This window comes from Manis pentadactyla, chromosome 9, assembly GCF_030020395.1.
Source record: "Manis pentadactyla isolate mManPen7 chromosome 9, mManPen7.hap1, whole genome shotgun sequence".
Taxonomy (NCBI): Eukaryota; Metazoa; Chordata; class Mammalia; order Pholidota; family Manidae; genus Manis; species Manis pentadactyla.
This window is the reverse complement of record NC_080027.1, coordinates 111,709,594-111,736,162: the sequence shown is the minus strand read 5'-3', so window position 1 is coordinate 111,736,162 and position 26,569 is coordinate 111,709,594. Positions and strand designations below refer to the sequence as shown.

The 26,569-nt window shown below is 42.5% G+C and overlaps 1 protein-coding gene across 2 annotated transcripts in view; it reads left to right on the top strand.

Moving 5' to 3' along the window:
* COLGALT2 (collagen beta(1-O)galactosyltransferase 2) overlaps nt 1-26,569 on the top strand; it is a 96,990-nt gene that overhangs the window by 42,607 nt on the left and 27,814 nt on the right. For both annotated transcript variants that reach the window (XM_057507942.1, XM_036912568.2), the window contains exons 2-6: nt 4,837-4,947; nt 7,157-7,274; nt 9,004-9,138; nt 12,960-13,164; nt 20,357-20,476. In XM_057507942.1, coding sequence (XP_057363925.1) covers nt 7,215-7,274; nt 9,004-9,138; nt 12,960-13,164; nt 20,357-20,476 — 520 coding nt within the window. In that variant the 5' untranslated portion in view covers nt 4,837-4,947; nt 7,157-7,214. The remainder of the gene's footprint in view (nt 1-4,836; nt 4,948-7,156; nt 7,275-9,003; nt 9,139-12,959; nt 13,165-20,356; nt 20,477-26,569) is intronic.

Sequence of the window (26,569 nt, the reverse complement as noted above, 5' to 3'; positions counted from 1 at the left end):
AAGGAATGAAATCGATACATTGGTTGATTACATTTCCAGAATCAAACATTTCTTTTTACATTACTTTTACCCAGTCTTCAGTGTACAATGTCTATGCTTGTTTCTGAAATTAAATGAGATATACTGAGGAGGGATGTTGCAGGAATATAAACATTAATTTTGTTGGTGAGGAGAGTTCCATGAGAAGTGAGTTTTCCTGATTTTTAGTTCATTAGGTAAAATTGCTGCTGTTGACGTGGTAGGACATAAGAAAAAGCTTTTGTTGGGAGAAATCCCCAGCACCCAGTTCATATATCTGTATCCTTAACCATATTCACATCGTTTCTCCCCAGCAGACAATTCTAGATCTTTAAACAGCTTTACACAGTAACCAAGCAGCAAGAATCCATCATCACCTTTTGCCATGTGACCAAGCATATCTCTTCCCCTTCGCAGAACTGCTGAGAACGTAGGCAGGGGTGGTGGGACTCGATGACGTGACCTTTCTTGAAAATAAATTTCACCAGTTGCTTCCCAAAGTGGGATTTTATTTTTAGGTGGAGCTCTTTATTTTCTACACCCATGAGTCTTCTTTGCTGGATGAAAACAAGAGGCAGTTTAGGAGGGAAGTTCAGGTTTTGAAGTCTTAAGTTGGAAAATTCATTTTTGCCAACACACCCGTCATGGTGCGGAGAGTCCAGGTGGTGACTAACTTTGTTGCTCATTCCACCACGGTTCCCTTGAGCCTCTGGGGGATGAATTTTACAGGTTCCTCAGCAACAAAGATTGACGGCTGCACAGTGTTGCCGTCATCCTGCTCCAGCGATCGCAGTCCTGTTGTTCTAGACTTTCTGGAGCGGCAGGGAAGTGGAGAACATTCCCTGAGGGTCAGGGCAGATGGAAGTGATCAGCAGTACGCTGTCCTCAGTGTGCATTCCACCTGCTGAGAGCTGCAGTCTACATCTTTACCACAGCTCCAGTGGCCCCACCCCTGCCGGTGTGAATTCAGCCTGCACAAACTCAGTAGGACTTGTGGTCAAAATAAATGAGTCAGCTCTAATTATTTCAAGTTGGCTATTAGTTTGAGAGCCAAGACTGGGGAATGAAAACAGACCTTCTGAAATGTCAGTGTGATTAGACATTGCCAGAGAAATCTCAATTTCTTTTTTTGGCCACGGCCAAGTACTAAAGTTATGTTGTCCTGCAGACGTGTTTATTCGCTGGTCTGCTCAATGAACTCCACTTTTTCCTTCATGGTGACAATGCACCTGCTGGCCCTGGAGCTTCATTAGCCGAGGAAATCCCTGCCCATGCTGTTGATTGTATTTGCACTATGTTTGCTTTTGTTCTCATTTGACTTTGACTCTGAGACACATGGGGCCCTGCTACATGCACAGTGAGAGAAGAGGGAGGCAAAGAGGAAACAGGAACTAGAACCAGAATCGGAGAGACAGTGGATGGGCAGCATTATGGGGTGAAATGGCCTTAACTTCCCTCCGAGGCCAAGTGGGTGTTCACCTGTTTCTACCAGCTCTTCTATTTCAGGTACGAGCTCCAAAGGAAGCCAGTGAGAACTGATGGGTAGAGAGGGGACTGACCACCACACCGCAGCTGTGTCGGGCCACAGCTCTCCTACACGTAGAGAGGGAGACCCCTTACTGGCTGGCAGGGCATGGTGTTTCTGAGAGATGAAGGGAAGTCACTATCCCAACATGGCCTTCGAAGAAGATTAATTGTGTAAGGACCAGCACAGCTCAAGAGCTGAGCTCTCCTTGCTCTTGTCCTGAGCCAGAGACCCAGGGAAGACAGAAGGGAAGAGTTGTTGATTTAAGAATGACTTCACGGTGGTAGGGAGAGTTGAGGCAAAGAGGGAACAGTCTTAGCCTCCCAGTATCTTGGTCTTCCAGCCAGCGTGTGCTCGTGCTTTCACGAGAATGCTTTTCCAGCTTGATTAGAGACTGTAAATCATCTTCAGATCACCTCTCCAGATGTCTCTTCACATCATTTGTTTTCTTCAAGGCATCCTTTAATGATGTCTGTGGCCTTTCCCGGTCTGACTGGGGGAAGGGCAGCTGACCCTGGGAAGCCCTGGTTCTCCCCAGGATGGGAAGGAGCTTTCAGGCTGGGAGAGATGCTTTGGCTTCTCCAGAAGGGACTCACACATCCTGCGTCCTCAGCTTCCCAGAAAAATCCATAATTCTGATGGAAAAATCCATCTCTGCAGAGCGTTTTGAGTGAGGTTGCTTGTGGAGGCTCACAGCAGGACAGGCACCACACTGTTGCGTTGTTCCACGGGACTCTGAAAACTTCACTGGTAACTCAAGCCTCGTGTTTCCTCCAGAGAACTTGCTCTGGGCCTTTGCTATCTCTCTCACCAGCCCCCTGAACAGACCAGAGCCTGCATGCTTTCATGATTATGTATTCAAATGGAAACATGTTTTTGACAGTGGGATTAAAAGGCAGCAGTTAGAAGTGTCTGCTGCATTTCTGTTTATTTGCCTTCACTCGGGGAGTGGATGCGAGCCTTCCCCAGTGGGCTGGTGTGGTCCGCACTGCTCTTCCTCTGGGACAGAGCAGGAGATTGGCCCTGCACATCAAAGTGTCCATGGACCTCCGGCCACAGCTGGGGGATTTGTTCATGTCCATGGAAGCCTGAGAACAAAGAGAATCTTAACAATTTGGAGCAGTGACTGTATAGGAAAAAAATGTAACTCATAGGGAGAGTGTTTAAAATCTATGCTTCCGCTGTTCATTAGACACGTCTGTCTTTGCGTACTCCTGGCAGCTCGTTTCTAAGGATGTTTGTCAGTGGTGGGCATTCAGGCAGAGCTTTCAGTTGGTTAGTCTGCATCCCATGAAAATAAATTTCATACAATGAAATTTTGTTAAACTTTGTTAAAATGATTAGGAAATGCATCAGTGTGTAGGGAGGGCTAAGAGAATTTAAATCCTGTGTAATAAAGAAACAATAACCAAGGAAAGAAAGAAATGTTATATAAATTCTTCTATACTATTTGTAAGGAACTTGGGAATAATACAGAATTCGCAGAACTTTTGGCTATCATGGTAGTCGATATATTTTTTTTAAACTTACTCTTACTCTTAATATTTTGAGCAAAGAATAATGTGCATTAGGCCTGATTCCTGGCCTTGGGAATTGCTCCCACATGCTTCACTGTGGGAGGAGTGTGCCCTGCATGGCCATGTCACTGCATGTTGGTGGCTTGTGGCCGTGTGTTACAGTGGATGTGATTCTTACTGGCATGCTGCTCTTCTTCACACAAGCTAGATGGAGCCTATGTCCCTCTCCTACGATGCTTCCAGTCCACTTTCCCACCTCTCGTACCATCCTGTCTCTGTGCCAAGGTGCTCACCTGGTTCCCTCAGTCAGCTGCACACATCACCTCCCCCTTCAGGTGGTGGAATGTCCAGGTGGGCCTGTATGTCTTCCTCCTGCCTAGACTTTATTCTGAAGGGAGGAGCTTATTCTAATCTGACTTCCAGAAGAGACTGGAAAACAGATCAAGTTGTCCATGGCATCACCTCCAGGTCCTCTATTTTTTTCATAAGGCTAGTTTTAATTCAAATATCCATTTTAAAAAAATAAGATTTTCAAATTTTGGTCATAAACCTCTAGCCCCCATTTTTCTATACCTTATGATTTAAATTACATAGCTTTAAGTTACTTGGTGCTTCACAGAAATTTATTTCCTATGGAGAGTGAGGTTCCACTATGCTTTGCTGTACAATTTTTTTTTTTACTCTGGAACATTCCTGAGTATTCTGATAAAGATTTCATGTTGTTACTGATGGAGCAGCAGTGACCTACAAAAGCTCAAGTAGGAAGAGCAAAAGCCTTTATAGATTGGGTTTAACAAAATCCTATTTACTGGAATTGCCATATATGGAAAAAGTAACCATTGTTTCCATGTCTTCATTGGCTCATATCAAGACTATGCTCCTAGCGAACCACTACTGCTGATAATGCCAATAGTTTTCCCTCCCAGAAGGAACTGCAGAATTGCCAGTAAAACCTAAATATTTTTACCACCTTTTAGGAGTCTCAGACACCTCTCTCTTCCCATGAGTCTTTTCTGTTTGCCCTTCCTTCATAATTTTATTCACTGTGGTTTTAAAAACTCAGGAATATGTGTTGAGTTGTGTTGAAAATCTTTTTAGCATTTACAGAGATAATCATGATTTTTCTTCAGGTCTATTGATATAGTGAATTATACTAATGGATTTCCTTTATATTGAACAATCTTAGGCCATGCTATATAATATTTTTTAATAAGATGTTGGATTCTGTTTGCTAATACTTTATCTAGGATTTCTGCACCATATAGGTGGGTGAAGATATCTTAGGTTTTGAGTTTTATATTGAGAATTGTGACTGTGGCTTTCCCCTCTACACCACTGTCTGGAAATTTTTTTTGTGATCTGAAAACAAACTTGAAATGAACATGCAACTGAATTATTGTTTAAATTGATGGTAGTTGTTAGTGAAGCTAAAGGCAGGGTTTTCACCTTGAATAACTAACAATTAAATCAAATGGGAAAATTTCCTAGATTAATTTACTCCTGTTTAATTCATTTTAGGCTTATACTGTCTTTGTACAACCACTTACTGATTCTGCTATTGGCCAAGCCCTTTTTATGAATCTGAGGACACAAAGATGAGTTTAAGCAATATCTCTTATTTCAGAAATTCATTGTCTAGTTCAGACCACAACAGAATCATGTTCATATATATAATTTTTTTTTTAGAACAGGCCATTCTCAACTAACCTGGGGTCTTTGGGATGTCCCCCTTCTTCTTTGGATGACAACTGAACTATCTTGTGCTTTCCCATGCAGGGCAGCCACTGATCACAATGTGGATAATACAACAGCAATACTCAGGGAGTGGTTGAAAAATGTACAGAAAGCCTATCACTATGTGGAGTGGAGGCCTTTGGATGAACCAGAGTGAGTAACAAGAAAACATTCTATTGGTTGTATTTTTCTTCCTTCCTTAACCAGTTTTCCAGCCATTCAGGCTTCTAGCCTTGGAGGTACAGGTGACTTTTCCTGACTATCATCTCTGTATCGAGTAAGTTACAAAGAGCTGCCCTTTCTTCCTTTGTTCAGATTCTCCTTAGTTCACAAATAAACTACCATGTGATATATTTTTAAAAATATTGATATTATTTGTTCATATTTTGAGTATAAACATTTTATACTTGAGGGATCAAAATGAAAAGTTTGTATACTTTCTACATTCACTTAGCTTTTTCACTTATCATATCTTGGTAATCATTCCATGGTAATAATTAAGAAGTTGCTTCATTTTTTATGACTGCATAGTAGCCATTGTATGGCCATACCATAATTATTTAATCAATCCCCTACTGATGAACATTTAGGTTATTTTCCGTCTTAACCATAGCAATTTCCTACTTGCATCCATCTTATCCCAAATTCCATCTGCTACAGAAAGCTGTTGCTAATCATTCCAAAGATCTTTCTTTCTCTCAACTCTTATTTTCTACATTTTCCTTTTTATCAAAATGCACTGAACTAACTTTAAGTTTGTAATTTATGCATTTTTTTCCTAAGCAATGTTTGGGTTCTTGGGCAGGGACTAGAGTATACAAATACTTTATATTTTCCCCCGAATGCTATGCTCTTGGTGGACATTAAGTCAATATTGGATGGAAAAATGAGTGAATGACAATATGAAAAAACTTATTTAAACTCACTATTATAAATGTTACCAAGGATATTACAATTCTAGCTTAAGGAATTGTAGTAGAATGAATTATCTGCATTTGTGCCCTAATAAATCATTTATTGAAAGCCAAATTTGTATTATAATAACAATAAGTGCCATTCCAGAGAAAAGTTTTGTTTTTTTAGTTTCTATCTAGTACTTTTATAATATATATATGTATACATACACACACACACATATCTCAAGTCCATATATTATGTAAAATTTAACAATGAAATTTCAACATTATAAGAGATTTTGAACACTGTTTTGGAGTTTCTTATAATGGAATTTGGCCTAAATTAAATGACCCAGAAAGATGTTACATACCCACATTGCATCTGATAACTTTCTCTGTACTACCCAGATTTCAACTAAATATATTGTATGCCAAGGTCAGTGTGAAAAATAGTAAGGAAGGCATTTTTTTGCACAGTATATTCAGAAAAGCAGAACTTCTATAGATTGTCATTGAAGAAACAATTGGGGAAGGCATCCCAGAGAATTCCTGTGCAAAACATAATGTTATTTACCATGTTTGTATAGTTACAGTCTCATTGTTTTTTGTGGTTTTTCATTCACTAAGGCAAATGTACTGCCAGCACAGTTACAGGAACTTGAAGTGGTGGCCAGTTTGGGGCCCCTGTGACAGTATCGATGTCCATACCAGTTGGGAGCTTTCAAAAGGATTCTTGAGGGGATGCCAACCCCCTTGTCTATGTGGCCATGTAAGAGGCCTGGCCCAGCTGTGTTGTGGCTGTTGACAGAAATCCCCATGATTATGCATCTGCTCCGTGATCTCACTCTACCTGGAACAGATGCATGTGTTAAGGTTTGCGGAATCCCTTGCTGATACTTGATCAAACAAATGGAATCTTTTTTGTTTTCCCTTGGGAAATTCATATTTTTATGCTGAGACATTTCCAGATTTATGTGATGGCAGAATGTATTAAAAAATGTCTAGGAACATGGGTTTTGGGGTTATGCCTGGATTCAAACCCTGACTGTGCTCTTTATTAACTGTGTCAATCAGGTGAATGCCTTAACCACTCTATACTGGTTTTCTCATCTGTGAAATGGGGAGAATGGTAGTACTTGCCTTATAAACACTCAGTAGGCGCTTGTTGGAATGCACTGAACTATTTCACTGAGGGAGTCTTGTGTATGATAAGCAACAAGTTACTGAATCTCTCCTGGCTCCTGTTTCCTTATCTGTAATATGGGGATAATGATAACAATAATAGTATTTCCTTCCTAGGGATGATGGAAGATGAAGTGAGTTAGTACATATAAACCTTTAAGACAGGCCTGGAATATATAGGCACTCATATTTATTATGAGCTATGATTGTATTTTATATACATGTTAATTGTAATACATTCAATATATATTCATCATAAGCTATTATTACTATTACTCTTTTAGGTCTTATCCTGACGAAATTGGACCAAAGCACTGGCCAAGCTCCCGGTTTGCCCATGTGATGAAGCTCCGACAGGCAGCCCTCCGAACGGCGAGGGAAAAATGGTCAGACTACATTCTGGTAAAACAGATGTTTGATTTCTTGACAACTGTTATCTAGAATGTGTCCAAATCAATTGTCCAAAACCTAGGCCTGTGAGAGCAATTAAAACAATCTTTCACTTAGGCATTGCCTCCCCACATTTACAGAAAGGGACAAGGGAAACATTAGAAAAAATTGAAAGAAATTGTTGGGATACCTGGATTCCGTCTCAGACTCACTCCTGACATGCATTTTCACTAAGCGAATAAGCTCCTGAATTATTTGATCTCTTTCATTGAATAGGTATGTTGCAGGCAAAGCCAAGCAAATTGTGCTAATAACCTTTTAGGAGAATTCTTCAGACATGAGGCATTAGTTATATAAGAAGAGATTTAAATTAATCCCTCCGAAACGCCATTCCTTTTTGCTCCTGAGTCATTTTGGGAATATCTCTTGCTTGGTTTCTGGTTGCTCCTGATTATACTGGGCTCTCATGGAGAATATGTCCCTGTGAAGAGGTTCCATCACTTCCCTTAGAACTTCCAGAGTGGTCCAGAAAATGCTGGGCCTGATGATTAGGAAGCAGTGTTATATTCCGTCCCTGTCTTTCAGGAACCTCTCAGTGGGCAAGCAGGACAGCTGCCTGTATAGCAATGAGCCACAGTCCCTGTTTCCCTTTTGAAAACTGATACTTTTGTCCCCACATGTTAATGGGAACCAGATTCTTCATCTGTAGCTCCCCTACAAGCATTTAAATCTTTTGGCAAATGTTTTCTAGTCCAACAATAGAAATAACGCCAATGAAACAGAACAAATGTTGTTTCATTAAACTTGTCCACACTAGCTCTCTGTCACTAGGCTCTGATTCATAAAGGAAATACTTCTGTCCTATGTCTATCCAGGCCCCTCAACCACAACTTTTGAAAGTTGAAATCAACCCACTCATTTATCACATGCACATACTTTCATTGCAAATAATTTCATAGATGTTTTCAAATTGTGCTGATGATATTTAATATTGTAGAGCTATTTAGATGTCCTTGAAGTGTACAAAAATTCTGAACCAGTTTTGGGTAAACAGATTGACTGTTATAGGAATGAACGCTTCAGATTATTTTGTGTGTGTGTGTAATGAAATATACATAACATAAAATCTACCATTTTAATCATTTTTAAATGTACAGCTCAGTGTAATGACTTATTTTATGATAGAATCTGTTGTGATCACGTCCCTGTAATGAATCAGTGTTAACAGGGACTTCTGCTAAGAACGGGAAATAGCATCATTGATTAACATGGATATAATGTACTCTCAACAAAAATTTTACCTGTAGCATTAAAATGGCATTGATGGATCTGTTTTGAGTCATTTTGGTATGTAGACAACCTAAATAAGTCTGTCCATTTGTACCTAGAATGGGTACTCAATCACTGTTTTTGCATGAGTCTTTTGGAGCTGGTGGGAGCTGGTGGTGATTGATAACCACTCACCAAGGTGAAGGTTGGGTCCTGGTTGAGCGTGTACCCAGTGTGGTAACACTGATTCATTGCTTGGTACCTTACGCACAGCTAGACGTGGAAGTTAGACTAAATGAGTTTTGCCTGAATGAAAGCCATCCAGCTGTGAGGAGTTTCAGTAAGGAGCACGTAGATAACTGCTTCCATGTTCACGAGCAAGTCTCTGTGACCCTTTGGAAGTACGGGCTTGCTCTTGAACCCATTACTGAAAAGTCTCTCTTCGCTTGACATTGTCCTTTTCTTTTCCCAGTTCATAGACGTTGACAACTTCCTGACTAATCCACAGACCCTCAGTCTAATGATTGCAGAAAACAAAACCATTGTGGCCCCCATGCTGGAGTCCCGGGGCCTGTACTCTAATTTCTGGTGCGGAATCACACCTCAGGCAAGTCTTTTGGCCTATGTATTCAGGCTATAAGTTTCAACAGGGAGCCATATGTCACCAGTAGTCCCATTCTTCTGTCTCATTTCCTCCCTTGAAATATGCATGTCATTTTTCAGGAAAGGAGGTAAATCCAGGTCCAATGCACTGTCCAATGAGCTCCTGTGTATTAATGAATTATGAAGAAAATATTCTAATGAGTTTAGCCTTGGAAGCTTTAAATTAGCTAAGGAAGTTTTCTGGGATTTGTACTTTTTTCCTCCCTGATTAAGAGATTTTTAAAAATTAAATGATATTTTTGTCATTAAATTTAACATAAGAACACTATAGAAAAACAGGGAAATACAAAAAAGTAAAAAAAAAAAACACCTTGTGTTAATTCTCACTACTCTAACATCATAGATAACAGCTTGCATGATTTGAATAATTAAATCAAGTAGCTATGATGTAATTTACTTGACCTTTCTCTTAATTCAAAAACATTTAGGTTGTCTGCAAATTTTAACTGTTATAAGATCATCATGATTAATATAAATTTTTCTGTATTTACTATTATTTTCTTAGGATAGCTTCTTAGAAGTGAAATTACTGGGTCAAAGAGTATAAATATTTTGGTGACCTTTGATTTATGTTGCCAAATTTATTTCCAAAGAGATCTAATAATTAGAACTGCTATGTATCTTGTTTTTTTATGTGTATTTTTTAAAATTAAGGCATCATCGATATACAATTTTATGAAGATTTCACATGAGCAACATTGTGGTTTCAACATTCACCCATATTATCAAGCCCCCCAACACCCCATTGCAATCACTGTCTGTCAGTGTAGTAACATGCTATAGTCAATATTTGTCTTCCCCGTGCTATACTAGTATCTTGTTTTTACAAAATTCAAGTTAAAAACAAAATTCAAAATCTCCATCATCTGTCTTTCCCATTATATAATAGATCTGTTAAAGTGAATGCTTATGACTGATTATATTTTGTATTCTTAATTAATGATTTAGAGAGAGAAATTAAGCTGACCAATATAGTATCCATCAATGTAGAATAAAGATATGCTAAGCGAAAAAAATGTATGTTAAATGTGTCCTCATGCTCAAGAGCTAACTTTTGAGTCCCTCTTTTGTATTTGGTTTATGTTTAAAGAAAGAGGCCAGTGGTGTGCTGATAAATGTTTAATAATTGGCTGCCCATAGGGAGAAATAACCCTGATTGGTAGCATTTGCTAGTTTTCATGGTGCAAGTACTCCCACTATGCAAACAACTTAAATGTTTAAACTAAGGGAAAGATTAAGTAAATTTCAGTATAACCACTTGATGATGTAATTATGAAAAATATGCAAGGCTGCTGTCTCTGGTGATGGTGGACAGGTAGGAATTGACATGATTTTCATTTCTGCAGATTCTGAGCTACATGTCAACAAGTTTGCAAAATTCCTGAGAATTTAACAACCAGTGGCTCAAGCACACTACTGGATGAGGTGTTCCTCTTCGGTTACAATTATTTCCTGCTGTTACAAGAGATTTTGAATGCATGTTATCCGTATCTTTTTTTAGGGAAGCATTAAACTCTTATATATAAAAGCCATTCAGTCCCTTGGGGAGAAAACATTATAGAAAGTTCATTTAAATTCGTACATTCTCAGTTAATAATCTGCAGTGTTTCCCATGGCAGAATCACTTGAGGGCTGTGAATTTAATGATCATTGACACCAGCAACAAGGGTGGATTATCCTAGAAACCACAGCCTCTAGGTTCCTGTCAACTCCTTGTTTGCTTTAGTCATTAAAAGCAAACAAGAGAAATGAACTCCTTTATTTTACATAGTAAAAGTGTAATCTTAGCAACATAGGGGCAATTCTAATTTGTCTCTATTCGTTTTTGGCTTTCAACCCTCCCCTGTCAGGCCAAGGTTAGGGCAGGAAAAGAAGCAGCCAGTGACTTCATATGCTTAAGACAGGCCCTGGTTTCCAGAGCCTTTAAACATGTCCAAAACAAAATGACCCTGGTGTTTTCAGCCAATCAACAGGAATTACTGCCAACAACATCCAATTTATGTGGACAAAGGGCCACATCTATCGCCCGACCTGTCTGCAGGAGGCATATTAATTCTCTTTCACTCTCTTTCTCTGCTTTTCTCCCTACCTCCAGAATATTCAGTGATTCATTAATCACCATGAATTTTCTAAGCTTCTCCTTATGATAATATTGTTCTAAGTAGTCTAGAATTTTATCTTGGGCAGTCCTTTAGAGAACCAGTGTTTCTTTTATCTGTTGGAAGAATGCTCATAAATCAAAGCGTGTTAAGCGATCCTTAAGTTACAAAGGCTAATTAAAAATTGTAGTAATAATAACACCTCATGAAATGAATTATGGTTTTCAAAGTATCTTCATAGACCTTATCACATGGGATGCATTCTACAGCCCTGTGAGAAACAGACAAACCAGCTGTTAATCCCACATTCGAGAAGAAACTCAAGCTCAAAGAGGTTAAGCGTGGGCCAAGATCAAACAGCTAGAAGATGCTTAAGATGAACCTAAGACTCACATCTTCTAAGTCTTAATTTGTGAGTCTTCTACCTTTTCACGTGGTCAGTGTTAGGGTTAGCCCAGCAAGAACACACACCTAGACTCTGAAGGAAATGACAGGAAAGTAGAAGAGGCTGCAGTGTCTATTGTGTGTGTACAGACATCACTACACAAACGTGACCCTACAGTAATGTGACTGATTAGTAAATAACAAGGACTTATCATCCACCAAAAATTGTGCCACATGAACCTTTGCCCTCCTTCCACGAGCCTGCCATTACCTAGAACATTTTGGGAAATGCCTTCCCAAGCTTCCACATACTTTTAAGTATGTTTTGTTGAGATGCATCTCATCTTTTCAGGAATACATTTGAGCTTTGGCAACAGGGAAGTTATAATTGGTGCCACTTAAACTCCAGTGGATTCTCCACAAGGGCTGAGATTGGGGTTGCCTACTTACTGCTAAGTCTCCAGCATCTAACATCGTACCTGGATTACAAAAGCACTCAGTAAATGTTGTCTGAACAGTTGAGTTGGTGGGAAAACAAGCTGGGTTGTTTCATTGTCCTGTGTGCTTGTCTGAAAGGAATTTTCAAAAAGGGAATCCCCAAAACGTGTGGAGCAATGGCATCTCCACCAGAATATTGAATAAGTAATTGCATTGAAAGGGGGTCCTATTTGTATGTACTTAAAAATATTAGCCAGTGTAGTGAAGTAATTTTAATAATAGCTAATATTTATTGAGCTTTCTAGGTGCTAGGCACTAATCTACACACTTTTCAAATTTTACCTTAATTTTTACAGAGAACCCTTTAAGAGTAGATAATGCCATTATACCTGTTTTACAGATGAGAAAATAGACACAGCAAGGTTGAGTAACCTGACCAGTGCTGACAGACAGTAAGTAGCTGAGGTGGGATTTGAACTCAGGCAGCCAGATAGCAGAACCTGCGCTCTTAACGGCTCTGCCCTCCCACCTCTTAATACACATACTCAATAGTCAATCATAAGCCAACATAAAACATACCTTTATGCAATTATTAAATCAAGACATATGCTGAAACCAAAATTATTTCTGATAACCAGACCCTTTTGGTGTTGTTTTATATGTAAGTAGCATTTCTTGAACTCCAAAGGAAATTCTCTGGCCAAAACAGGAAGAGCAAAGGTGACTTTGCCTGGGGACTTCTACTTAGCTGATGGTGACTTAGAAGGAGTCAGCCCAGCAGAAGACTGGGAAAGATGAAGCCCTCAGATCAGAGACTATAACGCACCCATTGGCCCTTTTTCAGGGCTTCTATAAGCGGACTCCGGACTACCTTCAGATCAGAGAATGGAAGAGGACAGGTTGCTTCCCCGTCCCCATGGTGCACTCCACGTTCCTCATCGACCTCAGGAAGGCCGCCTCTGACAAGCTGGTGTTCTATCCCCCGCACCAGGACTACGCCTGGACCTTTGATGACATCATGGTGTTCGCTTTCTCCAGCAGGCAAGCAGGTAGTGTTTTAGGTAGTTGTGCTGCCGCCGTGGAAACACCGCAAATCACCGGCTCCTTTGTTTTGTGCATATTACTCAAAAACACTCCTGAATAAGCAGATGGGCTTCCCTGTCAAGTAGTGTTAGAGGCAATTAATTGTCTGCAGTAACCATACCAGCTGCTCCTGGGAGCAGCCATGACCCACAGCCAAGAATGGCCCCTCCCCCAGGAATCCTCTCCTTTTTTTGAGTGGAGGGGCACTGATGGTGGCCGTGGGCAGGTGACTGCAGTAGTGCCACAGAGAACCATTGTTCATTATAAGAGTCCTTTAATTAATTTAGAAACCTTTAATTAATTTAGAAACCATGGCAAAGGCCCAAAACAATAGAGGCAAAGACCCTAGACTTAAAAAATGGAAGCTTATTCCTTCTCAAAAGAGTCTGAGCTGGGATGGCAGCTCTAGTCCACAAAGTTTCCAGAGACCCTGGTTCCTCTACTGCTTTGCCACCTTCCATGAGGTATCACCCTTCATTCTATCACCCAGATGTCTCATCACTACGGATGCATTCCAGTCTTCTAGTGGAAACCAGAGAGGGGAGGGCACCCTCCTTCCCTCTGAGAGTACAACCCAGAGGTCGCACATATCACTTCGATGAAATCATTAGCTGGAGCTTAGTCACAGGATAACACCCAGCAAAAAGGGAGGGTCAGAGTGTTGTCTTTACGCAGTCTAGAGCCCCAGTCCTGTCTGTGAGTAAAGTGAATGTTCCTGTGGCCCGGATTCTCACCTGGCCCTGGTTGACTAGCTCACTACACATGTGTGGGCAATACGTTGCTACTGACTCTATATAAAGACTTCCACCCAGTGCCCTGGGTGACATGGTGGCACAGCTGCAAGGCTGCAGAGGCTGGAATGGTGGCAGCACCAAGACAGAGACGGGGACAGCTGTGCGGGCTGCGGCCAGGAGGTGGAGACAGACTCGCTCTGAGTAGACAGGATTCTAGTGACTGACCTGCTGTCATGGGAATAAAGTTGGGTATAGCCCTTTCACTACAAGAATGTTCTACTATCATTCCTTTGGTTGCATTGAATCCATAGTGAACTTGCCCAGGGCTGAAACCCATTGGCAAGACACTGTCACTCTGGAAGAAGGAGAGGACAGATTAGGGGAGGCAACCAACAGTCTCCACCAGAGGCCCCATGGCAGGAAAGGCAAAGCCAGACTTAATGTCTCTCATGAACCACTGGGGTAGCATTTCCACTGGGTCTTGTTTTGCTGATGGGTTTCAGCCCTGGACAAGTTCACTATGGATTCAATGTGGCCAAAGAAATGACAGTGGAATGTTCTTGGGGGGAAAGAGTTATACCCAACTTTATTCCCACGGTGGCAGGTCAGTCACTAGAATCCCATCCACTCAGAGCAAGTCTGCATGCAGCAGGCCGGTCTCTGCCTCTGGGCCTCTCTGCCCCTGCAGCCGTCTCAGTCTCTGGCCTCGGCGCTGCCACCACTCCAGTCTTATCTCTGCCCCCTGCAGCCTTGAAGCTGTAACACCGTGTCGCCCAGAGCACTGGGCGGAGCTCTTTATATAGAGTCAATGACACATTGCCCACACCTGTGTAGTGAGCTAGCCAACCAGGGCCAGGTGAGAATCCTGGCCACAGGAATCTTCACTTTATCCACACTCCACCCCTCCAGGATTCTTGCCTCTCAATCTATGTGCCCTCAATCCTCTGCAATGGTCCCTGTCCAAGGAAGCTGGAACACTGTCAAAGAACCATGGGTGGGCCTTACAATACCCACCTTCTCCAGCCTCTCCAGCAGAAAGTCTTGCAGACACACAGGCCGATCTTGTTGCTTTATCTCTGCCTTCTGCTTCATCCTCAGCGGCCGGAACTGCTGCTCTGGTTTCAGTTATTGCCACGGCTCCAGTCCAATTTCCTTCTGTCTGCTCCTGCCTTTTCAAACCAACCCACATCTGGGTCCTTGTGACCTTCACGGGGCCCTTTAAATTTGTTCGAGAAGCAGACCGTATTTCCTTTTGTGCTTGAGCCTGAGGGTAGAGGCAGAGCATGGAGGGCTCCACGACCTGACGAGGGGGCTGCACCTCTCCTGGAAGAACCCCCAGTTGCCGAGTCCTTCATGCTCTCTACCAGCTTTCAACCAGGTGGGGTCTCCACCCCCACCTGTTCGTCAGACCTCTGCTCCTTTTCCGGGGCAGACAGCTTCACTACATCCTGCACCCGCCCCCTGGCACTGGGCAGCCTGCGCTCTCGTGCCGCTCTTCTCGGGCTGCTTCCTCTCGGGCCCCCACGACATCCTCTACCATTTCCACAGCACTTCGTAGTGATGTCATTTCAGTCACCAACAAATTTTCTTTCTCTTGGGGTGGAGTCCAGTCCTCTACCCCTTCCCAGTAACATATGTCCACTGGGGGACACTTGAATGTCTCCCTGTCCATAGTGCAGCCCACTGAAACACTCCTTCTTGAGGGCAGCCTGTCGAATCTCAGAATGCAAGAGCCTGGAGACACCCCATGGGCTGTGTAGGATATCCAGGCTCACTCACGTCCCTCCTGAAAATAGGGTTTCAGCCCCAGGCAAGTTCACTATGGATTCAAAGTGACCAAAGAAATGAGAGTAGAATGTTCTTGTGGGGAAAGGGTTACATCCAACTTCATTTCCACGGTGGCAGGTCAGTCACTAGAACCCCGTCCACTCAGAGCAAGTCTGCATGCAGCAAGCTGGTCTCTGCCTCTGGGCCTCTCTGCCCCCTTAGCTGTCTGTTCTGCTCTCCTGCAGCCTTGCAGCCATGCCACTATGTTGCCCAGAGCCCTGGGTGGAGCTCTTTATATAGAGTCAATAACAACGTATTGCCCACACCTGTGTAGTGAGCCAGCCAACCAGGGCCAGGTGAGAATCCTGGCCACAGGAACCTTCACTTTATCCACAGATCTGTAGGCTTTTTAAGGAAGCTAACTGAATTGTATTTCTCTTCTGTCACCTGCAGTTGGATGTAATTCGCTGAAGCAGTTCATCCAGAAGATACATGACATTCCTAAAGCAAACCTTCATTCTCAGGATCATTCATGCCTTGCTGACAGAAGTCAAGCCCCTTATCAATAAACCAGTAATGTGCCCCTTAACCACTAGCAACAGTGAGTTTAGAAACCTGGCAGATGGTGAATACACTCATGCGGCCATGTAAGTTAGGGTGGATGGGTCGTGTCAACACCCCAGTCAGCTGAGGCAGGTTGCTGGCAGTGAGAATGTTAATACAAACTCAAGCTACAACTCTCCCACTGGGTCATCTTTAAAGCCTTAGGTGTCCCACTCATCAGTGGTAGATTTGGTAGGAATGAGAATATTTGGTGGAAATGTGGAAGGCTGATTTTCCCCCTTGGCTGCTGGAGCCTTTCAGATCCTTCAGCCATGTGTAGGCATTTTTTATGCCTGGGTCAGGGCAGAAGCAAGAATCCTCATGCGGATGGAAGTTTTCATGGAGGTTCTTGTGTCAGTGTTAATGGAAACTGCTTCTTTCCCTTTGTTCTGTGATGTGCTCTGACTTCTCCAGGACAGGAAGCCGACCCAGGGCCTTCCCCTTCCTTTGCATTGTGCCAGTTATTTTGCTTCAGGGCTTGAAGTAAGGATGTTCCAAGAAAGTGAACCATTAGCAATTACAATAATGATCCTTGCCTAACAGAGTCCTCCTTTATAGCCATTGCACAAGGCATTATTGTGGCCCATGCACTAAATTATTATGATGTATTTTTTAAATGAAGGATTGGATTTGGGGCTAGAAGAGTGGCACAAGCTGGTAGGGGTTTTTCAGCTCTGCCTTTTGCTTGGCCTGTTCACTTGGACTTCATTCTTTATGGTCAGACTTCCCAGGACATTGAAAACAGGTGCACAGGCCCAAAGCTGTTTGGTGGCTCCGCTGGGAAGAGGAGATGCAAAAAAGGAAGGAGAGAGGATCGATACTCTAGGCTTTACTTTTGTGCCTAACATGGTGTCAGGCTCTGTGTTTGCTGAGGAGGTAAGATTCTTACATGTGGAAATATAAGTAACAGTTATGAAACCATGAAAGCTGAGGGCCAGATCAGTGGGACAGCTGAGGCAGGAGTCAAGCAGAAAAGAATCACTGTCATTTCAGGGAAAGAAGGAGCTTTGCTGTCAGTCATGTGGTTCTGAGATAGCACTTGAACTTATCTTGAAGCATTTTCAGGAGGGACATGAGTGAGCCTGGGTGTCCTACACAGCTCATGGGGTATCTCCAGGCTCTTGCATCCTGAGATTCAAAGCAAACCACTTGCCTGCTCCCTTGAGAGACTTTATGAATGATGGTTTGTATTCTTTTGTTCTCACTCTTGTGAACATCTGTTGGAGCAACATTTTTTAAATGCCCCACAGGAAATAAACGGTCTGCATGTCCCCATCAGGCCATCTAACTGCACACCTTGATCCTTAATCTCTCACCTCTGACTCCAGTCATTGCCACACATGGGTGATGAGTGAGAGGGGAGATCCAGGTGTGCTGGGGCAAGGCTGCCCGTCTAGCCCAAGAAGAGAGCACAGGGGTCAGGAGCAGGTCTCTGTGGCTACAATAAGGCCAGGGTCAGGAATTCACGTCCCACTGTGGCCGGTGATTTGAACTCTGTGTTATGGCCACAGGAATCTCCTCTGGTGCCAGTCAGTCATCTTCCAAATGACTGCAGTGAGTCAAAAGAGGCAAGTGATCTGCACGTCACTGGGGCTCCTGTGGACATGGTTTGCAATCCAGAATGATTACTAGTTCTGAGACTCAGTGGGTAGAAGGACACCTGGCAATGGCACTAAGGACTCACTATATGACTTTGGACAAGTCATAGCCTAAGTCCTATTTTTCATTACAAAGGATAATGGTGAGCATATCAAGCTGCAATGTTAAGGTCCTATGTGAGTACAAGATAACATCTGATATCTTCATAAGAGAAATACAGTTCCTCATGTTAGAATATCAGTCATCATCTTTTTTCAAAGAGAATATTGTTTTCCCCAGAAGCAGTTTTCACTGAGAGTGCCAGATTCCTTCATAGACTTTATGTAAGCATCAGCACATCTCCTTTTATAATTTTTATATTTTTATCAAATTATCTATGCACATAGTTGGAAGAATTCAAATAGCTTCCCAGGGTTTATTACAAAATCGAAGTCCTCTGCAAGCACCTGTCCCCCTACCATTTCCTTCTTCGAGAAGACAGACACTTTTAACTCTTCCAGATGATAGTGCAAGTATAATATTTACCTCCATGTTTCTACATAACATATCTGTATTGCTCCTTCCTGATTTCCTGGCTTTACTTTGGGCATCATCTATTGACTCTGCACTGCAGACATGAGGAGTTAGGGTCTCCCCTGTAATTTAAGGTAGATTGGTGGTCAGAAAAAAGGCAGAGCTGAGAAACTCCTACCATTTATAGACTACGGTTAATTTTCCTTTCTTATCTAAATTAACAAAAATTGCTTTTGAAAAGTTAGTTTTACTGTTACTAATACAATCCAGAACGAAACCCTAATTGTCCAAAACTCCTGTGAGGACGGTCAGACTTCGTCAGATGTTCTTTCTGCATGTTTGTGAGGGTGTCTCTCCTGGAGCCTTCTGCTGTCACTCTAACCCGGGTGGTGTCCCAGCTAACGACACGGGACTCCTCTTTTCCGTGCTGACTCTCCTGTTTATAATATGCCTCAAGTCTTCCTGGTTATTTTTTTGTGACCCTTCTCCTCCTCCTCTGTCCTCCCGCAATCTCCTCTTCCTTCTCCTTCTTCCACATCATCTAGTACCTTTCCAAGAAGGTGTGATGGGAAGTAAATATTTTTGACCTCACGTGGCTGAAAATGCTTTTCTTGTCCCCACACTTGATGGACAGCCTGGCTAGGTTTCACCTCCCCTTGTTCCTGAAGCTTTGGAAAGTTGAATGGCAAGATGACTTGCCTAACTAGGGTAGGGAGGCAACCTAAATATTAAATCATTTTCCTTGTGCCTTCCAAAGTCATCACGACTCTGCAAAAGGGTACCTTGTAGTCTGAAGTTCCTCGGAGGTGTCCACATGGCCAGCGGCAGAGCTCGGAGTTCACTCGGTGAAGGCCAGAGAAGTGACGGTGCCGCTGGGCCAGCCCTGATCAGAGCCAGATTCAGCTGAGAGGAGGATAAAAGCGCTTTTCTTTTCCCGTTCTTCTCTGTTAATGCTGTGAGATGGCTTTACCTGACTTGATAGGGTATGCAGTTGGCTGGAGGAAATTTCATCTGCACAAAATAAAGAAGCCACTATGCAGATACATCTCTCTCAGGAAAGCATAGAAGATTATAGTAATTAACAAATCAGAAGCTTGGACACAGGGACCAGAGGTTGGGAGGTTGGCAGACTCATCCTTTAACCAAGTAGGCTTTTCATTAGTCAGAGCTGTCAGCGGCTGGACCTCTGAGACCTCCCTGATTCCTATATTGCTAGCGACCTAGGTGAACACAGATGCCGAATAACTCCTGGGAGCCGTGACGGCCAGTGTTGTGTTCTGGAGGGCTGTGGCATGTTTCTGGTATTGCCACACTGCCAGTTCTTAACAGGACTTGAAATGCAGACTTGCGTTTGACTCTTTATGAGTCTATTATAGAATTTTCCTGTCTATTGTTGGGTTCCAAATCCATGTCTGCTAAGAGAAGACATAAAACCAAGGAGAGTCAAGGAGAATTCTGAATTTCCTTTGTTTCTTTTGTTGTTTTTTTTTCTACACCTAACCAGATTTAACTTAATAATCTGTTAGCCTTACAGGATTTTCCTGTTTGCTTTCATATCACATGTGGATTTTATTCCTCATTTTCTCGTTATTTCCTGTAGGTGGATTATAGTGTTCCATTTTGTTCTTTGGAATGGAAATGAATGGGAATCCCTCTTTTTTTGATACCTTCATGCCTTTCATGTGCATTTCCGGCCATGAGTATGCTTTTTCTTCAGAGAAGAGAAATAATTTCCTCTGAGTTAAGAATGGCTTAGGGTTTTTTTAGCCTATTTTTTTTTAAATAAAGGAGCATTTCTGAAGTCTACAGTGTCTGGAGCAACAACTACTCGTTTGATTTTAGGGCCAAACTCAAACTCAGCCAGTCCACTCTCTTTATCCTTAGCTGTCACTATAGAATGAAGAAGTGTGTTTTCTGATTTGTCCCTCTCTTGGGTCCTCAGGTGTCCAGATGTACCTCTGCAACAGAGAGCACTACGGCTACCTGCCCATCCCCCTGAAGCCCCATCAGACCCTGCAGGAGGACATCGAGAACCTCATCCATGTGCAGATAGAAGCGATGAGTGAGTGACTCAGGAGCCTGGGGCGGTGGCTCTGGTTCCATTGCCACCGTGCCTGCACCAGCCACTTCTCCCCTCTCCAGGGACTGGAACCTCGCACTCATCAGTCTGTGTTGGCTGCATCAAAGCTATGCTTTGATGCATTATAGCTATCCTTAAATTCTCCTGTGTGAAATATAACTATGACTGAGTCTTTGCCCTCAGGGAGTTCCCAGCCAGGTGGAGAGCTAGTACCCAGGAAATGCATTTCACACAATGCCATGAGGCCTATAAGGGTGTTCTGTGGTGTGTTTTTAAACTCTCAGTTTGCTGCCTTCTAATTATATGTCTTGGGGCAAATAACCTTACCTCAGTTGTGAAATGGAGATGAAAACTCTAGGGTTTTTGGGCAAATTCTCCACGATGTATAAAAAAGTCTAATAATAATAACAATATGACTTCAACTTAATAATAGCTTATGATGTATCAGATACCATGCTAAGTTATTAGCATGTAGGTTGCCTCATTAATCCTTATAAATAATTTTGAATGAAAAGGCTTTTATTATCCCCATATTAAAGGTAAAGAAATGGAGCTATAGTGAGTTTCAGTAACTTGCCCTAGATCATTCTGCTAAACAACACATGACAGATTGGGATTTGAGCCAATCTTACTATCTCCAAAGCTCATATCCTTAAGCACTGTATTGTTATTGGCTCTGCGTGTAGCATGATGTCAGAATTGGCAAATGCTTGATGATCAGTAGCTATATTAATTATTATGTGTAATGTGCAGTGGTGGCTAAAAGAAAAAAATAATGAGTCCACCCTGCCTGGAGACCATGTTAGATGCCTTCCCAAAGGAGGGAATATTTGCACTGAATTTTCATGCAACCTCTGAGAAATTCTGTTGTTACTCGTTACTGGAGTGAAGGATGTGCATTTGTGGCTGCTGGTGGTGGCTGGGGAGACACAGTAGGAAGTGAGGCTGGAAAGTGGGCAGGAACCCAGCCAGAAGGGCCTGTGATGTATAACAAGGTGTTTGGATTTTTCCTGAACTGAAGGGAGCATTTAAAGGGATTTTAGCAGAGAAATGTGGGGTTGAATTTGGATTTATAAAGACCACTCTTGTGGTAAAAGAAATATGGCCATAGCAGGGTGGGGCAGTGGATGCTGGTTGTACATCAGAGGAGAAGAGACCATTTTGGACATTACACAATAAACTAGCAAAAGACAGCAAGGATCAGAGCTAGAGCAAGAACAGCAGGAATGGAGAAGGCACAGATTAAAAGAAACTTATGATAAAGACTCGAAAAGACTTAGCCAAGAGTTTGTGGATGAGCAAAAGGGAGGCAGAGAAAAACGTCTAAGTTCTGACTTCATGTCTGGGATGACTGTAGGAAGTTTGAATGGTGAAAGTATGTAAAGGAGACATTTACAAATAAAAATCATGAGTTCATTTTTAAGCTTATTGAGTTGCCTGTGAACACTACTTCCTATTCCCCACCCCCAGATAATAAATTCCTTGTTCATCATGTTGGTCTCAAGATGTAGCCCACTGGAGGATCACGGGAAGATGGCGGCATGAGTAGTTCAGAGGAAATCTCCTCCCCAAAACATATATATTTATGAAAATACAATAAATACAACTATTCCTAAAAGAGACACCAGTGGATGCAGTACAACAGCCAGGATACATCTACATCTGTGAGAACTCAACATCACATGAAGGGGGTAAGATACAAGCCATGGCCAGGCAGGACCCGAACGCTCCCCCACCCCAAAACCCAGCAGGAAGAAAGGAGTTGGAATGGGGAGGGAGTGAAAGCCCAGAACTGCTAAACAACCAGCTCTAGAAATCCGCACCCGGAACGCAGACACAAGGTGCACGGGGTGCTGGATGTTAGAGAAACGGAAAAGCAAAACCTGTGGGCAGGTCCCCGCAATCGGCGCCCCTGAGACAAAAGAAAAGCAAGTGCTTTCTGCAAGTCTTAAAGAGACAGGGACCCCATAGCTGGACGAAGTTGTCCCGGCAGCTGGGAATACCGGGGAAACTTAGGCACCCTAAACCCCGGGGAGGCAGTGCAGCTCTGAAGCCCCTCACGGCAATAAGCAGTCTGCCAGTCATTCCTCCAACTGGCGCGGACCCCGACACGCCGGCCCAGTAGCAGAAGAGTGGCAGTGCGCCCTGGGTATGGCAGCGCCGGAAGGGACCGAGAGCAGATCCGTGCACCGCAGGAGAGGCTTGTGCTAGCCCGCAGCGGCGCAACCGAACAGCCCAGGCGCAGCTCATGCACACTGGCGGCAGTGAAGCCAGAGGAGCCCGGTAGAAGCCTGCGCGGAAGAGCCCAGCGTGCACCTGCAACGGAGCCAGAGGGAGCAAGTGTGCTCCTAGCAGCCGACTGGAATCCCAGCCCAATGCACAGCCACCCGGGCCAGACCCAAAGGCCACTGCTGCTACACAGCTGCCCAGCAGGGTGGCTGCTAGCACGGAGGAGTGCACCTGGCATGCCTGCCACTCCCCGCAGGGCTCCGCGCTGCTCTGACGGACACCCCACCCACAGCAGCTTAGGGGACTAACCCAGTGGCTGCTCCAGGAGTGCGGGTAACCGTCACAGGCAGTGGAGAAGGGCAAGGCATCCAGCAAGCAGGAAAGGACTTTCTTCTCCCAGCTGACACACCCACAACCTGCCTACAGCCACTGCTATCACCATGAAAAGACAAAAATATCTGGTCCAGTCCAAGATAGTTAGACCTGAGAAAGGATCTGCAGAGGCAGACCTAACCAGTCTCCCTGAAAAAGAATTCAAAATAAAAATCATAAACATGCTGACAGAGCTGCAGCGAAATATGCAAGAGCTAAGGGATGAAGTCTGGAGGGAGATCACAGATGTCCGGAGGGAGGTTACAGAAGTGAAACAAACTCTGGAAGGATTTATAAGCAGAATGGATAAGATGCAAGAGGCCATTGATGGAATAGAAACCAGAGAACAGGAATGCATAGAAGCTGACATAGAGAGAGATAAAAGGATCTCCAGGAATGAAACAATATTAAGAGAACTGTGTGACCAATCCAAAAGGAACAATGTCCACATTATAGGGGTCCCAGAAGAAGAAGAGAGAGGAAAAGGGATAGAAAGTGTCTTTGGAGAAATAATTGCTGAGAACTTCCCCAAACTGGGGGAGGAAATGGTTGCTCAGACTACGGAGGCACACAGAACTCCCGAGAGACGGGACCCAAAGAGGGCAACACCAAGACACATAATAATTAAAATGGCAAAGATCAAGGACAAGGACAGAGTATTGAAGGCAGCCAGAGAGAGAAAAAAGGTCACCTACAAAGGAAAACCCATCAGGCTATCATCAGACTTCTCAACAGAAACCTTATAGGCCAGAAGAGAATGGCATGATATATTTAATGCAATGAAACAGAAGGGCCTTGAACCAAGGATACTGTATCCAGCACGATTATCATTTAAATATGAAGGAGGGATTAAACAATTGCCAGACAAGCAAAAGTTGAGGGAATTTGCCTCCCACAAACCACCTCTACAGGGCATCTTACAAGGACTGCTCTAGATGGGAGCACTCCTAAAAAGAGCACAGAACAAAACACCCAACATATGAAGAATGGAGGAGGAGAAAAAAGAAGGGGAAGAAATAATCATCAGACTGTGTTTATAACAGCTCAATAAGCAAGTGAGGTCAGACAGTAAGGTAGTAAACAAGCTAACCTTGAACCTTTGGTAACCACAAATCTAAAGCCTGCAATGTCAATAAGTACATATCTTTCAATAATCACCCAAAATGTAAATGGACTGAATGCACCAATCAAAAGACACAGAGAAATAGAATGGATAAAAAAGCAAGACCCATCTATATGCTGCTTACAAGAGACTCACCTCAAACCCAAAGACATGCACAGATTAAAAGTCAAGGGATGGAGAAAGATATTTCATGCAAACAACAGAGAGAAAAAAGCAGGTGTTGCAATACTAGTATCAGACAAAATAGACTTCAAAACAAAGAAAGTAACAAGAGATAAAGAAGGACATTACATAATGATAAAGGGCTCAGTCCAACAAGAGGATATAACCGTTATAAACATATATGCACCCAATACAGGAGCACCAACATATGTGAAACAAATACTAACAGAACTAAAGGGGGAAATAGAATGCAATACATTCATTTTGGGAGACTTTAACACACCACTCACTCCAAAGGACAGATCCACCAGACAGAAAATAAGTAAGGACACAGAGGCACTGAACAACACAGTAGAGCAGATGGACCTAATAGACATCTATAGAACTCTACATCCAAAAGCAACAGGATACACATTCTTCTCAAGTGCACATGGAACATTCTCCAGAATAGACCACATACTAGGCCACAAAAAGAACCTCAGTAAATTCCAAAAGATTGAAATCCTACCAGCCAACTTTTCAGACCACATAGGTATAAAACTAGAAATAAATTGTACAAAGAAAGCAAAAAGGCTCACAAACACATGGAGGCTTAACAACATGCTCCTAAATAATCAATGGATCAATGACCAAATTAAAATGGAGATCCAGCAATATATGGAAACAAATGACAACAACAACACAAAGCCCCAACTTCTGTGGGACCCAGCAAAAGTAGTCTTAAGAGGAAAGTATATAGCAATCCAGGCCTATTTAAAGAAGGAAGAACAATCCCAAATGAATAGTTTAATGTCACAATTATCGAAATTGGAAAAAGAAGAACAAATGAGGCCTAAGGTCAGCAGATGGAGGGACATAATAAAGATCAGAGAAGAAATAAATAAAATTGAGAAGAATAAAACAATAGAAAAAAATCAATGAAACCAAGAGCTGGTTCTTTGAGAAAATAAACAAAATAGATAAGCCTCTAGCCAGACTTATTAAGAGAAAAAGAGAGTCAAGATGTAGCCCATTGCCTGTCATTGTACACACCTAGTAAATATTTGTTGAAAAGTTAAATGACTGAATGAATGAGTTCAGTGGAGATGCCCAGTGAGTAGATGGAGAGTAAATCTTTTACTTAAGTGACATCAAGCCTAAAGATGTTGATTTGGGATTCATCAACAAGATAATGTGATATCACAGAATTTCAAGGAAATAGGAGTAGGAGATATGGAAGTTCAAATAAGATAAGGACTGAAAAAGTCCAGTGAATATTTTCAGTGAATGCCAGTAACAAGAATGATTTCAGAGAAGGCTGAATCAGAATTCAAAGTGTTTGAGAAGTAATTCAGAAGCAAGGAAACAGAAAGAAAGCAGGCATTTTTCCTTTAAGAAACATGGTTGGGACCAAAGGTAAGAAAGACAATAAAAATTAAAATGATTCATCAGAAGATTTATTTAGATAGCAAGCTTTTCTGCTGTATTTACATGGGATTTTGTCTTGCTATACCAGTCAGTGAAATGGGAAAGACTTTGTGAAAAATATCTGGGGAGGAAGTTTCCGTCAGGTGGTTTAAGATATTTATTAGACATCTGAATGGAAAAGTTAGTAGATACTTGGAGATATAAGCCTGGAGTTCAGGGAAAAGACTCCGGCTGGAGACAGGCATTTGAGAGTCATCAGGACTAAAAGGATAGTTGAAGCCATGGAACAGTGTGAACTTGTTTAGTAAAAGAACAAAGAAAGACAGGAGAAGGGAGGAGGGCAGATCCCTGGAGGAGGCGAAGAGCCAGAAAGCTGGAAGGAAAAATTGAGAAGTGTTTTAAGAAAGAGCCAGCTGTTTGCTGAGAAGTCAAATAAAATGAAGATAGGGAATTGGTTCTTGGTCTTGACAAGATTGAGATCTGTGATAACCTTGATAAAAGCCACTTCAGTGCCGTGATGGGGACACGAGCCCACAGGATTGCCAGAAGAGAGGACAGTGAGGAGACAAGAAAGTGGAATTTTGTTGTGGTGGGGAGTAGAGGAATGGGATGGTGGCCATAAGAGAGTAAGAGCTCAAGGGAGAGGTTGTTTTGCTTTATTTTTTTGTGGTGTTTGTCTTCTTAAGATAGGATTTTAGCACGTTTGCATCCAATGAGAGGGATCAAGTAATATATATATAAGGAGAACTTGATGATGTAGAAGAGAAGATAATTGTAAGGCT